Source organism: Saccostrea echinata, unplaced genomic scaffold, assembly GCF_033153115.1.
Source record: "Saccostrea echinata isolate AGI-Se365-2 ecotype Australia unplaced genomic scaffold, CSIRO_AGI_Sech_v1 ptg000027l, whole genome shotgun sequence".
NCBI lineage: Eukaryota > Metazoa > Mollusca > Bivalvia > Ostreida > Ostreidae > Saccostrea > Saccostrea echinata.
Genome location: NW_026889776.1, coordinates 2,232,571 through 2,248,741, shown reverse-complemented (window position 1 = coordinate 2,248,741; position 16,171 = coordinate 2,232,571). Strand labels below are relative to the sequence as shown.

The following is a 16,171-nucleotide window of genomic DNA, read 5'->3' as shown; positions in this document are numbered from 1 at the left end:
ATGGCTAAAGCCTCTCAGAAAATCACACAATTGGAAAGAGAAATGTAGCCCACAGGTAAATGGGTAATCACTTCTGCATTCTCATTAAATGTTAAAATGACTGCATAATTAATTTGGTTACTTTGGAACTTAACACCTCATCCATGGAAGTTGTAGGTGTATGATGCCAGTGTTATCTAACTAACAGGTTAGATATTTTTGTCTTCAATAGAAATCCAATATATTCAAACAGACATGATGATAAGCATAGTACATGTATCATGAATAAGTTTATGTTTTTATGGATATTTATTAGTGATAATTTATTCCACCTTATTTTAAAGTAATTTCAATTCTTTAAACCCAACTTAAGTACATGTAAGTTGTTACTGTGCAGACATGTTGAAAAAATCAATATCTGCAGAAAAGTATTAGTTCTCTGAGCATAATCAGACTGATAGTTGATAGAGTAGATCAATCATTTGTATTGAACTGTGTGTATACTTCCTGTTTGTTGGAGCATATGATGTGACAGGTAGGGATCAATAATAAACAGTACAAGGATAATGATATCTGATTTATATTAAGGTAAAATTCCTTATTAATCTTATTTTCAGGATGAACTCTGGAGATTCAAGTAGTTCATCAGAGGATGAGGATGATAGTAATGAATCTGACAGTGAAAGTCAGTCTTCAGAGGAGGAGGATAAAAGTGATGATAATGAAGATGATGATGATGACGAAGAGGAGGAGGAGGAAGAAAAAGTAACTCCTGCCAAAATAAATTCCTCACTGTCAGATAAAGGACTTGATACATCTGTAAGTGACAGGATATACTCAAGGGGGGCATGCTGAAAGTTATATAATAAAACCAAGTATATAGCTAAGGCATCAACAAGAATGTCAGGTTTCAACTAAGTATCAACAATTTTTAGATAAGCATAACTTCACTATCTAGTGAATTAAACTTGAGGTTTCATGATCTTATTCTTGGGTTTTCATATTTTTTCATCAAAAGTATAAGATATGAAAAAAAAAATATTTTTCCTTTCATTAGCTTTATATTCTTCAAGATTGCATTCATGTCAGGTTGTTTTGACTTGTAATATTTGAGATTTGTTTAAAGTTATGGTGTTCATGCTGTATTTCACTTGTTTTTTTTTTTCTTTTGGAAAACTAGACAGAAATTCATGGTTACATCCGATTAAATCTTTGACAATCTTTGTTCTGTTCCAGAAAAGTTCCACGTGTTCCACTTGGGCATTAAGTAACTTCATCAAAACAAATGTGGAATCTCCCATTTCTCAGCTTCCAAGTTCCAATGACAATTCCAAATTGTCAGACAAACCAAATACAACAGCATCAGAAAAAGACAATGAACAGGTGATAAATGACCTGTTGGCTCGTATAGATGACCATACAGGTGGGCATGACTGGTCACCAGTGTTCCAGACAAAACAGAAAGTTACTCAACAGAAATCACCGTTTAGCAGTTTTAGTGCACATCAGTCACCTCCATCTAAAATCAGCAATCATACTTCATCAAGTGAAAAACTCAAGACTTCCACACCTGATTCTAAGAGTCGAGTGCGGAGGAAAAGACTCAGTGAGCCAGTTTTATCTTCTGATGAATCGCAAAGTGAAAATGAGGAGGTAGATGTGGAATCTGTGACTCCTGGGAAAGAAATTATTCCCGAAATACTGAGGAAAAGTGTTGAATCTGTGTCAGAAGTGACGAAAAAGTTAGATTTTGACAAAGGGACAGGTGGGTCTGTAAATCGAGTGATTCCAAACAATTTTACTGAAAAGAAAGTGAAGACCAAAGATAGGAGAGACCAAACAAAGTCAAGCAATAGAAGACAAAGCAAAGAGAATAAGGAAAATAATGACAAGAAAAACCACAGCTTTGATGATATTAAGAATATTATAGAGCAAATCACTGTCAATCCTCCCTTGTCACCTATTCCTAATGTTCCAGAAAATTCAAATCCCAAACCTTCAATTCCAGGTTTAACTTACAATAGTAATGGTAAACCCAGCATTATTGTTCATCTTAACCTGTCTTTAGCAAAACCAAGTGTCAAATGCAATACTTCCCCAAGTACAGTGTGTTCAGAATATAAGGAGAAAGAGTTGTGTTCAGATATCAAACATGAGGAGAATGCCAGCGATAGTGATATGGATATAGATGACGATATTGTAGACTCCAAAGTTCTCATCGAATGCCCTAAACCAGTATCCCCACAACATAATACCATACCAGTGCCATTTTCATCGCATTACTCGCCTCTGACAATGAATGGTGATATTACCAGTGCAAAACGCAAATCAGACTTGGACTTCATTGAGAATGATAAAAAACGTGCTAGAAGTGATAAAAGAAGTAGCAAAAGAAACAGTTTAGGAAGTTCTCGAGAGTAAGTGCTTACACATCTCTTATGCATTGATGTTTTTTAATTTCCTAAATTTTCATGTCGCAGTGCTATTAATCACACAAGTGTGCATATTAATTGGATATAGTGCATTCTAAAAAAGAAAAAAAAACTTGTATGCAGTATGTGTCATTTATGGCAATGTGAAATGAAAAAAATAATCACCTAAGGCTTATATCTAAATTAATTTTTTTATTTCATTAGTTTTTTTTTAAAATCATTTTATTATTGTGATGTCGTTCATGTTAACAATCACATGAAATGAAGTAGTTGATAAGGAAAACAACTGCGAAATTAAGAATTTATGATTGCAACTCAAAGGACTGAAGCTGAGCTTGAAGTCTTCACATTGTGATATGGTGTACAATATTGCAGAACAATGGTTGGTGTGAGTCCTTGGGCTGAATGTAACAGTGAAAATGTACTAAGGTCTTGATAGAGATTGATCAGATCAGATGAAGCTGTTTGCTATTTTAAAGGCCCCATATCAAGATGCTGGTGCCCTCAACATTTTTTCTGACAATATCTTGAATCTCAACCTGCATCTACTCATATTGTAGGCTTTTGTGTTAATCTGTATACTTGTATATTAGCTATGTAAATTTTATATTGTACATTTGTGAAATGTTAACAAAAAAGAACTCTGGGCTCTAGATATTAAGATTCTATTAGCACTGTAACAAGTCCAGAGTTCCTGTCCCAATTATGGGTAAGAAATTCATTACACTTAGGTAGTAAAGATCTAAGGGCCTTTTGTTTGGATTTTAATTAAATAAGCACTAGACAAAATCAATGTGTGTTTTATCAGTGTATCAGGTATACATGTATTATTATCTCACAAGCCTAGAAAATGATTGCTGTAAAATTTATGAGGGAAAATTTATCATCTAAAGTGTTATATTAACTAAAGGTAATCCATCCCTAATAGCCTCAGATTCATTGGAATTGAATACATAACGCTAAACAGATATGTACTGGTTGAATACTCGGTAAATTAAGACATAATTCTCAATTATTATTATCATTTTATATAGAAGTGGAGATCCTAATTGACCTGTTCTAGAAGAGTTATCTACCTCTGTTTTTAATCAATATAAATAATTTTTTTTTTAAATATTATTTGGTAAAAATGTAATTTTTAATTGTTATTCTATTCCTGATAATTGAATACATCTTTCCACCAAAGCATTTTTTTTTTTATCTTTTTAGTAGTTGAATTTTTATTTAAAAAACAATGGCTTGTCCCCATAAACCTCAATGAAATCTTCTTTGATAAATCTACATAGGTAACTACATTTTTGAGAATTTCTTTTGGTCAAATCCTTTTTCTACTGCTTTAAATTGATATCAAGTTCAAGTTCAATTTATTCTCTCAAAACTATATTACTGGTACATGAGGTTCTATGTACAATATAATGTACAATATATACCAGATATCAGAGCATTATATACATGAATATATACAGAATAGAAAATTAGGTCCTATTGGTTTAAATTTTCCCCAAACATTCACTTGTCCAAGGACTACCTGGTACTAAGCATGTGAAAATCACTAGTCCATAATATTTATTTACTAGTCCATTGGCAAAAAAAAAAAATCTCCTCTCATGGCTTGTTTTATAACAAGCTGTCAACCCAATGGGTGTATTACATTTCTGCAAATTTTGAGGAATTTTATTTTTTACATTTCTTCAAAAAGTTTTGTTGTAAACATTTCCACAAAAGAAAATATAGCTATGTTACCTGCTTGTGATGTAAAGTGACAAACACAGTCTTGACATTTTGAGTAAAGAATATGCAAAATATACAAAACGCAACATTTCCAGGGTTGAATTTCATTTAATGCTACAGCTAGGGTGTCATTTTGCATCAATCATGTCTGTCAAAAAGTAACATGATCAAGTCAGAATCAATATTTTATGCATTATCATATTAACTCATACGTACATGTTTTTGCAGTGGTACAGAATGCTATTTTAATTTATCAGTATTTTATCCTGCTAATTGTACTCTTTTATTTGAAGAACAATTTAATTCATGTTTATTTTACTTGTGTGCCAGTGATCCAGGGAAAATATTTGTGGAATCGTTATACAATATATTTCGCAGAATTGTTAAAAAAAAAAAAAAAATGGAATTTAACGTATTTTTTGTGGAACAATAACACTGAGTTGCAGAAATGCGGTGTGTCAAACCTGATACCTGAAACATTTTGGTGATGTGAATTGTACACTATAGTAAACTACTACTCAGAGTGTGCTTTGTGAACCAGCTCAGAAAAAAACAAAAAGTACAGGCTCCTCTCAAAATGTTTTATTTTTATGCTTTTCATCATATATTTTTTTTTCTGCCCAATATGATGGACTATTGGAAGTGAAAACCAGCTAGTCAGCCCCATAAACTTAAGATCCTGGACCTTGGACCAAAGTATTTTTAAACTGCTGTAGTGGGTTATATACCTTAAAACACATGTCATCTGAACTGTTACATTTAAACACATTAGCATGCTTAATTCAATTTTAATGGTTACAATGACAAATGTTCTAACCCTTTAAAAATATGTAAATATAATTTAAGATAATTAGATTCCAATGTCTAGGTTACAGTTTATTATTTCTGTTTCTTAGTTTTCCCAAATACCCTTTTTAGCTTTTAGAAATGTTTAATCTTTTGATATTGTATATATACAGTGTAAATGTTGATCATGTGTATGATGTAATCATTATGTATGTGTTAATAATTTATCAACAAATTGTTGATGTTATCAAATGTGACATTTTAGTATGTAAGATTTGTTCTTTGTAGATATTTTGCAGTATTTAAACTTAATGGGCTTTAAAAAGACCCAGAAGCATTGTTTGAAGCATATCCCTGGTATAATTCATTTCATTAATGTTTAGGAGAATAAGTCACACCAATGACCATGAATGGGACATGAAACACCCACAGAGGTCAGAGGGCAAAGAGCGAAGAAGCAGTTCAAGTAGTAATTCTAGTCAGTTCAGTAGCACCAGTAAACAGTCAAAGAAAACCAAAAACCAGAGCACAGAACCAGACATGACAGGCCACCAGTTGGATGACAAGGTGATTGATTGATTGACAAGTATACTTTATATCAGTGTTAAATTCAGTGATAATATTGAAGTACTTTTAAGAGTAAATGTCAAAAAAATGTCATAAAACCTAGTATCAAGAGCAACCTTATGGTTAAATCTGCTTCTAAAAAAGTTATTTTTAGAACATAATAATTTTTTAGTCAATTACTTGATTTGTTATTTTTATAATGGGAGGGGGGAATTCAACAGTAAATATATTTAATGCTAAAAAATGTAAAAATTTTTAAATGAACAAAATACCAAAGAAATTGTATACTTTACCATATCTACTGTAAGAATTTAAGAAATTGTCCTGTCTTTGTATAACAGGAGGAATTGGAGGTTCCAGGAAATGGTCCGGAGAACAGTGGTCAGTATCCTTCTTCAGTGGAAATGACCAGTTACTCTCGAGGGGGAGAGGGAGATGTAGCCCATGTACCTAGTCCCCAGACCCGCAAGTCAGCTAAAACCATGGATGACTGGTGAGTTTTAACTGTTAAAGCTTACATTCTCAGGCATAATGACTTTTAATCTTCTTCACATCCCTTATGAAATTTACATTTGAATGGGATAACTACTTATCCAGTCTAAATGATAATTTTTACAAACACCCCTGTAAAGAGCGAAGTCAAAAATCATTTTCATATATTATAGCAAAATTTCATCAAATTAAAGATGTCTAATATTTGTGAATCTTAAAAGTGTTAAATTTTAACCAGAAGGGATTGTTATATAAATTGTTTCTCATGACTAGAGAATGGTAGTTTATGAAATCCAATATCTATATATTTTGAGTATTTATAGACAATCTGTCTATGATTAAGGACAACGGATCTAATTCGAAATTTCACTCCACTGCGCAGAAAACCGCGCATATGCCTTGAATCAAATTGACTTAATTATGTATTGCAAAAGATAAAAAATATACATTTTTAATTCTTTTAAAGATATTCAAATGTTTCCTCTCAATTGAAAAATGTAAATATTTCGATTTATATTCATTTGTTGATTTTATAAATAAATGATTTATATGGCCAAGGTATTTCCATTGAAAATTTCCCCCAAAATGTGCCTTACTTCTGTGTTTGACATGCCCCCCTGAAAAATCTACGTCAATGACCCATTTATTTTTTGGCATAATTTGCTGGTAAATTGTTAACACTGTCCTTTAATATGAATAAAAATTCTATTGCAGAATTTGTTTTAATGATCACTCTTATACCCTACACTGGCAATTTCCCATTACTTCCTATAGGAATTCTCCACTTTCATTGCCAACGTTTGAAACGTTCCCCATTAAAAATCTACATCGATGACCATATGATTTTTTTATTGATTTTAACTCACCAAAAGTCACTTTACCTCAATTTAAAATTTGAATGAATAATCTATCGCAGAAATGAATTAGGTCCGTCATTGTTAAGTATTGTCTTCAAAGAAAATTTTCTTTGCATTTGATCAGTAAAGTATCTTGAGAAAATAAACTGATAATCTAGCAATGATTGGGAGCTAGTGGATACAGACAGTTTGTGCTCAGACAGTCAACCTGTCAGGGGAAATCTGTAAAGTAGTAGAGAGCAATCAGGGCAGGAAAATCAATTGTGTGATCAGAATTAAAGGAAGCCTGATAGTATGACACCTCAGTAGCTTCTCTGATAGATGGCTTATGTTTGTCTTGTCAATACGTTCTATTACTTGATAATTAAGGCTTCTTTATTGATTCAGCATCCAGACAGTCCTTCTGCACCTCGTAAGCTCGGTAAAATGTCATTTTTTCAACACATTACTGGAAAAGTACAGCTATGACCTCACCAGTTCTGGCTGCATCCGTGTGTTTGGCTTTATAGCTTGCTCATAATCCTGTAATTTTTGTACTTATAACACATAATATTCCTCATTTGAATATTCAGAAAATCTTGGATGCTGAAAACAATATTTAAAAACCCAACATCAAAGCGAAGAAAAACTTGTTTTAGTGTCATTTCATATATTGTCTGTATTTTGTAGGTGTAATCTTTCACCAGATACCTACCTCCGTCTTGCTAAAGAACTCAAGCATCAGGCAGACAACATGAATAGCTCAGTAAGTTTGTACCTCAGAGCAATACCAACCATTCTAAAAGTAAAATTAATACGGATTAAAGTACAACTCCAGTACGTTTTGCCAAAAATATCTTTTAATGTTCAATCTTCCCAGAATTGACTTGTGTAGTCATGGTTTTTATTTCCTCAAAATTTGCCGTAGGCATGAAAATGAGAAATAACAATCTATTTTATTACAGAGTGATAAGCTGCAAAGAGCCATGAAATACCTAGAGTCATTTATAGCATTTATTCAGTGTGGGTATGCCATGGAACGTACCAACGTGGAACAGGTCAAGATTTTCAACATGTACAGGGACACAAACAAGCTAGTCTCGTAAGTCTGACAAATAGGGACACAAATAAATTAATTGCATAAGTCTGACAAACAGGTACACAAACAAGCTAGTCTCATGAGTCTGACAAATGATAGGACACAAGCAAGCTAGTTTCATAAGTCTGATAAACAAGGGCACAAACAAGCTAGTCTCTTCAGTCTGACAATCGGGGATACAAACAAGCTAGTCTCATAAGTGTGACAAATGGTAGGACACAAGCAAGCTAGCCTCATAAGTCTGACAAACAGGGACACAAACAAGCTAGCCTTGTAAGTCTGACAATCAGGGTCACAAACAAGCTAGTCTCATAGGTGTGACAAATGATAGGACACAAACAAGCTAGTCTCATAAGTCTGACAAACAGGGACACAAACAAGCTAGCCTCATAAGTCTGACAAATGGTAGGACACAAACAAGCTAGCCTCATAGGTGTGACAAATGGTAGGACACAAACAAGCTAGCCTCATAGGTGTGACAAATGGTAGGACACAAACAAGCTAGTCTCATAGGTGTGACAAATGGTAGGACACAAGCAAGCTAGTCTCATAGGTGTGACAAATGACGGGACACAAACAAGCTAGTCTCATAAGTCTGACAAACAGGGACACAAACAAGCTAGCCTCATAAGTCTGACAAATGGTAGGACACAAACAAGCTAGCCTCATAGGTGTGACAAATGGTAGGACACAAGCAAGCTAGCCTCATAAGTGTGACAAATGATGGGACACAAACAAGCTAGTCTCATAAGTCAGACAACTGGGGACACAAACAAGCTAGTCTCATAAGTCAGACAACTGGGGACACAAACAAGCTAGTCTCATAAGTCAGACAACTGGGGACACAAACAAGCTAGTCTCATAAGTGTGACAAATGGTAGGACACAAACAAGCTAGCCTCATAAGTCTGACAAATGGTAGGACACAAACAAGCTAGTCTCATAAGTCTGACAAATGGTAGGACACAAACAAGCTAGCCTCATAAGTGTGACAAATGGTAGGACACAAACAAGCTAGTCTCATAAGTCAGACAACTGGGGACACAAACAAGCTAGTCTCATAAGTCTGACAAATGGTAGGACACAAACAAGCTAGCCTCATAAGTCTGACAAATGGTAGGACACAAACAAGCTAGCCTCATAAGTCTGACAAATGGTAGGACACAAACAAGCTAGCCTCATAAGTCTGACAAATGGTAGGACACAAACAAGCTAGCCTCATAAGTCTGACAAATGATGGGACACAAACAAGCTAGTCTCGTAAGTCAGACAACTGGGGACACAAACAAGCTAGTCTCATAAGTCTGACAAACAGGGGCACAAACGAGCTAGTCTCAAAAGTCTGACAAACAGGGGCACAAACAAGCTAGTCTCATAAGTCTGACAAATGATAGGGCAGAAACAAGCTAGTCTCATAAGTCTGACAAATGAGAGAGTAACTTGTGAACATATAATGTCAAACCTGGTTATGTGTAATAGAGGTGCTGTTAAATCATGGTGGTAGTAGGAAAGAAATGAAGGTTTGACTTGAGAGAGAAAAAAAGAAAAAGATTGTGCTTGATCCAGCAAATAATTCAAAATGTTAACCAAGATTTTACTTATGATAGATATCAAAGATTGAAATACATACAGTATTTAGTCAAATCATCATGAATGGAACAAAAGAAATTATTTACAAAGGGATTCATTTATATTGTGATATGAACCTTAAATGTTTCATATGATTTTTAAAATAATTGCATAGAATGCAATTGAATAAAAATGACCAGAGAAGTGATATACAATTCATTTGATTTCCTTTTTAAGAATGTTCCTTTATTGTTCTGTAATTTATCATTTGACAGTGTTTGTTGTTAGCATGATAGAACATGAGGGCTCCAGTTGTACAGCACTCAGAGATGGAGATATCCCTAGATAATCAATAACTGAGGTTTTATGATACTTTGTCATAATGACTTGTTGTCATGTGATTTATTTGTGGTCCTCTCTTTGCAGACATATAAGCCGCTTGAGAGGAAGCCATGAGTCAAACAATAACTTGTCCACCAAGGAGAAAATCATATCCGTATTGAGGTATCCATTACTTCAACTCTACCTGAAATGAGTATTGATTAAAAAATCCCACAAAATAAAAACAAATTTGATGAGAATTACCAAAATAATCCCTATGAATTACACAGAGTACTAAACAGAAGCCTGACAAAACGTTATAGCCTTGGAAGTACTCAAAAATTAAAAAACCAAAAAGAAGTCTTTGTTAATGTACTAAAAATTTGCAGATGGATAAAAAAAGATATATCTCAAACTCAGATACCTATTTGAATTATGTCAATTGGAGATGTCTATGAGGAAAAAAATTTACTTTTGTAAATGTGTACTTCAAATAATAATAATGCAATGAAGAGTATGTTAAAGCTTGAAACATTTCATTAAATTTCCTCTGCAGCTTTCTTTCACTAATAATTTCAAGTCTGTCATGATCATTTCTTATATTACTAGTATATATGTGATACTTGTTTTTCTCTTGTAGTTTTGTCTTTTATAAGATATTTTGTATTATAGTTTGAGAATCCAGTCATTGTTGAATCTGAAATTGTACAAGCTGAAAAAGAATGATACTTTGAAGCTTAAAAGAGCAATTGAGGATTACAACAAGGTATGTAAATCAGTACTCAAGGAGGAAAGTTGCTTGTGTTGATCATTTTTAGACATGTACAAATGTTAGGTTTAACCTCACTGAGATGTTTAGAATCCTGAATTATGAGGGTGCCTTATAATAAACATGATGTCCAATCATCTATCTGCTCTTTCATCCATCTGTTATCACTGTTATGTGACACAGTAACTAAAGAACGTGTTGATAGTTTAAGCAAATGACTTCTTATTTACAACTTAGGGAATTTAAGGGAAGATCCCTATAGATTTTATGCTCAATTGATTAAAAGTTAGAAAAGACAATACTACTGATTTTTTTTTTGTGGCACTGTACTTTAAAATAATTTTTGTTTAAATGAGATTATATTAACTTCATAGATAGAAGATGGTTAAAGGTTATGGCAATTTAGTATTAATTAATCTAGGTTAAGGTTAAAAAGCTTTATTTGATACAATATATCAAGTTTTTCTTGATCAAAAGACTCATTTACAAAACAGGTATATGAGGTTTAAGGAAGACAAACATGTAGGGCTCTCTCCATCAAAAGTCAAGGTCAAAAGGACATGATTGTTGAAATGAGCACACTATTGGAGCTTATATAACTTTGTCAGTCTTCTGATCACAGTTGTTAAATCAATATCAACACATCAGCTTCTACCTGTAAAGGTATTACAATTGATTGAAATTAATATTGTAGACTGCAGCAAGCAAGCCACCACCTCAAGGCCTTCCCATAAGTCATGCCCCCTCACCTCATCAGAACAGCTGGAGCAACCGCTCTAACAGAACCCCCTCCCCTATGTCCCCTACCCCTTCCCCAGCTGGCAGCACAGGGTCACTGGAATCCAGGGTGAGTTTTATATGCAGGAGACAGTATTTCACACAGATTTAAAATACACTTGACTTTACATGTATTAACATGGTTCATTCTAAAATGCAAAAAATTTGATGGGTTTGAAATAATATGCTTTGAATATAAAAGAAGTCTTGGAGTAGGCTGCAATGCATTTAATATTTAAAATTAATTGTAAAATGCATGTATTGTTTCTCAAGCAGTAGTTTACGCAATTCTTTATTTTTTCTCTTACCTTTACAGGGCAGTAGTACTGATCTCACACCCTCTAAACTTCCCAATGGAAATGTCCATATGTCCCCGGCCACCATTGCATACCCACAGCGCATACATTCCATCACACAACAATACATCACATCCACTGGGTACCTTGTACAGTCTCATGACCTCTGGGATCAAGCTGACATTATCATGCAGGAAGTCAAAGGTAAGGTTAAAGTTCAAATTACAAAAGTGTAAAATTTCAGAATGAGTAAAATTTTATATGTTTACTTGAATTGTTGGAGAATAAGATTGAATTTTATTTTTTTACAGGGTTCTTTGATGATTTAGAAGAAAACTCAGAAACACTGACTATACAAAGCAGTATGCAAGACTTAATCACTTATCTTCAGAAAGTTGTAGAAAAGTTAAAAGACACTTAACAAAAATACATGAAGGAAGCAAGTTTTATATAGACTGGTGCTCACCTGTGGTTGTCAACATTCTTGATGGGTGTTCAGCAATTCTCAGTGTTCTCTATAAGGGGCCAGCCACAGGGTGGAGGGAAGGAGTGACATAATATTTGGTGCTCAAAGGTGAAAGGGTCAAAAGTGGATTTGAATTCATCCAAGTGAAGGCAGCTATAACATGACAAAATATATATCACAATTGTGCTTTCAATCAATTTGCGAATAGTCGCCTTTCTCCAAATGTGATACAGAAAATACGAAGGAGTTTCAAATCTTAACTAGTGCAAATAAGTTGTGTGTGACAACACCTAAAACTTTATAGCATAAATGGTAGATTATGTAGTACTTTGACATTTGACAGAGGCAATTTACAACAAGTATATGTTCATCTAAGCATTTCCACTTTTTTGGTCTTCCAAGGAAGTTTCTACTATAAGGATAGAGCTAAACGCAAGGGGACATTAGTTCATTATTGACTTCGGATTGTTGCGACATTTTTCTTTTTTAATGTATTCCATTTGTTTATGCATGTGATGCTGCATTGATCATGAAGTTAATTCAAATTTATACTTTGAAATTTTTTAGATTTTTAGGTCATCAAAATCACTTGAATGACCTATTGCAATCTGTCTGTGTGCGTTGTCACCTATGATTTGTAATTTTTGTTGAATTCTTAAATTTTCTGAAACCTTCAGACCAGTTCTGACTCAATTTGGTTTGCATCAATTCATGATGGAGAAGAGAATTGTGATTTTCAGGTACATTTAGAAATAATTAACTGGGAAAATGGTATCTTTACCTTCACATTTACCTGAGAATTCTATACTAAATTTAGTAAAGTTTTTGACTCTGAGCTGCAGGTAGGGGTTAAGTAAAGAAAGAGCATAGATCAATGTCGGTTTTATTTACTTCTGAGCATGTCATACAAAATGTGTATAATTAGCAATAATTATTCCAGCTTGATTATCATTTAGTGAGGCCAGAGTGGGGTTCAGATTCTGAAAAAATGTGTAAATTCCTTTTTACCAGAGAACTGACCAACAAACTTTAAATGTACTGGAATATCTTCCTCCTCACTTCTGATTGAATGCTTGTAAAGTTTATGTACTTCAGCAAGAGTCATGTTTACTTCATTTAACACTCTAGTTAAGCTGCAGAAGAGTTGCTGCTGATACTCAGGTGACCTTTATGGCCTATGGGCCTTTTGTTTGAACTTTTGATAATGTTGATTGAATCAAATTGAAAGTATTTATTTTTTAAATTATAAGATGTGTAAAGTATTCATTTTATATACCATAAACTAGTCAAAAGAGTCCTACACCATACCACTTTTAAACTCTTGATGTCAAATTTATGCACCATGAATTCTGTGTAATTTTTGAAGGAATCCTGTATATTTGCCATAAAATGAAGACTTCCAGTACCAAATTACAATTTGGAAAACTGCCAAAAATGCCAGTAAAAGCAACTTAGACTTCAAACTTCTAGAGTGATTAATATTTCAATTACAAATTTTAAATGATAGTTCCAAAATACAGTATTCTGATTTTATAAAATTTCATAACATAATTTAATAATTGTGTGTGCAAATAGTGATCTCATGAAGCATAGAGAACAGCGTACTTAAAATAGATGCACAAAGTAAAGCTATTAATAAAATAAATTACCAGTTCTCATCTTGAAAATCTTACTACCTGTTGGCCTTCTTAACAAGAATTTCAGTAATCTGCATTGTTTCTTGTAATAGGTTTTTGATGAAGAACAATGCTGACAGAAGCTATCAAAAATCAGCCAAAAGTATTCTTAGGACTTTGTTTTGTAAAGCATGAACCTTTAAAAAAAAATCACTGTGAAGCTACACCATGGAAAATTTATGTTATGTTCACTAGAATTCTGGAAATGAATTTTTAAACATATTAAGTAGAATAGGAAATCTCTTGGCAAAAAGCCGAGAATGTTCTTTTAAAAACTCTTCCGAAAGCCTTCCTATTTTTTTTTATTGTTTCAAAAAGAGTACTACTATGTGTAGAAAAAAGTTGGGGGGGTGCACACAAGAAGTTAATCGAATTGGGTGCCATTATGGAAGAGTGCTGTATACAACAGTGGTGTACAGATAAGTGCTAAGTCAATCACAACTACAATTTTCTAAATTATTGGAGTGATAAAAAATGATGCTATTTATATATATATGTATAGTAGGTTAATGGATGACACATCCGTCAGATGGACAGTGGTATAGTTACAAAGATGTATACATGGTGGTTACATTGTAAGAAATGGATGGTTTTTGATTGTTTTTTTCTTTTCCTCTTAAAATAAGATTGACAGAAGTTTCTCTTGGAATATGTTTGTAAATTACAAATAGTTATAACACTTGTATAGAAATTTTGAAGTTCAGAAAGACACTAAACCCTTGCTGCTCTGTGATATGTGTTTAGATGTTTTAATGTTTAAAAAAACAAGGTATTCTTTTGTTTGCAATATGGTAGAGACAATATTTATTGAAAAGGTAACGTTGACATTGAGACTGTGACAAGATTTTATTGATATATATATTGTTCATGTGATACCACGGATTGGAGAGTCCGAGATCTGGGTATTTCCAGCAGTACATGACTTTTGTTCCCAATTCTGTGACTTGGGCTTCACTGCTACATATATACATATATATATATTTGTTATGAAGCTGAAATGTTCACTATCGATTTTAAATTTGTTGTTTGTATGGAATGTGGAAGCATTTTTAAAAACTTTTTGCATGTACAATGTGTATGTTTAATGAATGTTCTCTGTTTTTTGATGGCAATATGATGACATTGAATGCATTCCCAATGCACTGATTGAGTCAGTGGCCTTAATTTTGTAGGATAGAGAGATTGAATCAACAGATTTAATTATTATTTTTTCATAAAATTCTGAGTCAATGCCTACATCAAATTCATTCCACTAGATGCAATTAAATGACTATATAACTAGATGAAATGTCAGGGAATGACATCAAAATTTTTCTATCCTGTTTTTAATTGGATGATTCTAAAATTATATGCATTCCAGGCTTTGAACATTATGTACGTTATGGTCACAAATAGAAATTCAAGCAGAAAAAGCATTATTTTTTACATTTATGAAAATCTAAAATTTGCTTCATTTTGGAGGTATGTAATACCGGTCAGTATTGCCATAATGTTTTAACCAAGTGTAAAAACTTTTACTAGTTGCACTATAAATTATATAAATTAAGTACTACATTGTATGATAAAAATCTTCATGCCATATCATTTTCTCTGTCAATTTCAAATTATTTATTTATTGAAATTTGTTATGTGAAGTGATAAGTGCTTAATTTCCTTCATGTCCTAATTACTTGGGAAATACATTAAACTTATATATTCTTTATATGGAATGTCTCTAGAAGAATATGAAGAAAAAAAACCTCTCAGGTCATGTTTTAATTTTTTTCTCAATATCCATGTACCTGAATCTCTAGTTAGTGGAAAGATCTGTTCCACCAAGGTTGTACCATGTTTTATATGTTGCCCTGTCTGCTTCAGTGTTGGCAGGCCAGCTCGCTCTGCTCTGTGACTGGTTGTGTCTGTGGATAGCTTACTGTTACCACATGTGTATGTCATCACTTATCATTAGGCCAAATTATAAATATATGAATATTTATTGTTTATTATTAAAATGACACAAATGATGAAATCAGAATTTTCTTGTTTCTTCTGTGTTGTTGCTGCACCCTCAAGGTTCTTTATTAAATGCATCAAGTCATTCGACAAATCAATTTTAATCACAGTGTAGCAAGAGTACTCTCCATACAATTTATTAGTTTGCAAGGGAGGTACTGAATTTTTAATTTGTGCTGACCTTCATGTGGAGCTAACAATTTTAATCACAATGTAGCGAGAGTATTTCCATCAAGTTGTGACCTTAATGTGGAGCTAGAATAAGTCTATCAGAGTGGGTCTATCAAAGCCAAAACCCTTAAAATTTCTGCAATATTTCAATATCTTTTAAACATTTGGCAAGTAGCAGGTAACATGATTGTATGAATATAGTAATAGAACTTA

General features: G+C 33.1%; 1 protein-coding gene across 1 annotated transcript in view; it reads left to right on the top strand.

Moving 5' to 3' along the window:
- LOC133193425 (AF4/FMR2 family member 4-like) overlaps nucleotides 1–12,553 on the top strand; it is a 35,776-nt gene extending 23,223 nt beyond the window's left edge. The window contains exons 10-20 of the mRNA XM_061329361.1: nucleotides 597–798; nucleotides 1,216–2,396; nucleotides 5,312–5,495; nucleotides 5,837–5,988; nucleotides 7,514–7,589; nucleotides 7,789–7,925; nucleotides 9,917–9,994; nucleotides 10,484–10,577; nucleotides 11,275–11,427; nucleotides 11,674–11,857; nucleotides 11,965–12,553. Of these exons, the coding sequence (XP_061185345.1) occupies nucleotides 597–798; nucleotides 1,216–2,396; nucleotides 5,312–5,495; nucleotides 5,837–5,988; nucleotides 7,514–7,589; nucleotides 7,789–7,925; nucleotides 9,917–9,994; nucleotides 10,484–10,577; nucleotides 11,275–11,427; nucleotides 11,674–11,857; nucleotides 11,965–12,074 (2,551 nt within the window). The 3' untranslated portion in view covers nucleotides 12,075–12,553. The remainder of the gene's footprint in view (nucleotides 1–596; nucleotides 799–1,215; nucleotides 2,397–5,311; nucleotides 5,496–5,836; nucleotides 5,989–7,513; nucleotides 7,590–7,788; nucleotides 7,926–9,916; nucleotides 9,995–10,483; nucleotides 10,578–11,274; nucleotides 11,428–11,673; nucleotides 11,858–11,964) is intronic.
- Nucleotides 12,554–16,171: the final 3,618 nt, after the last annotated feature.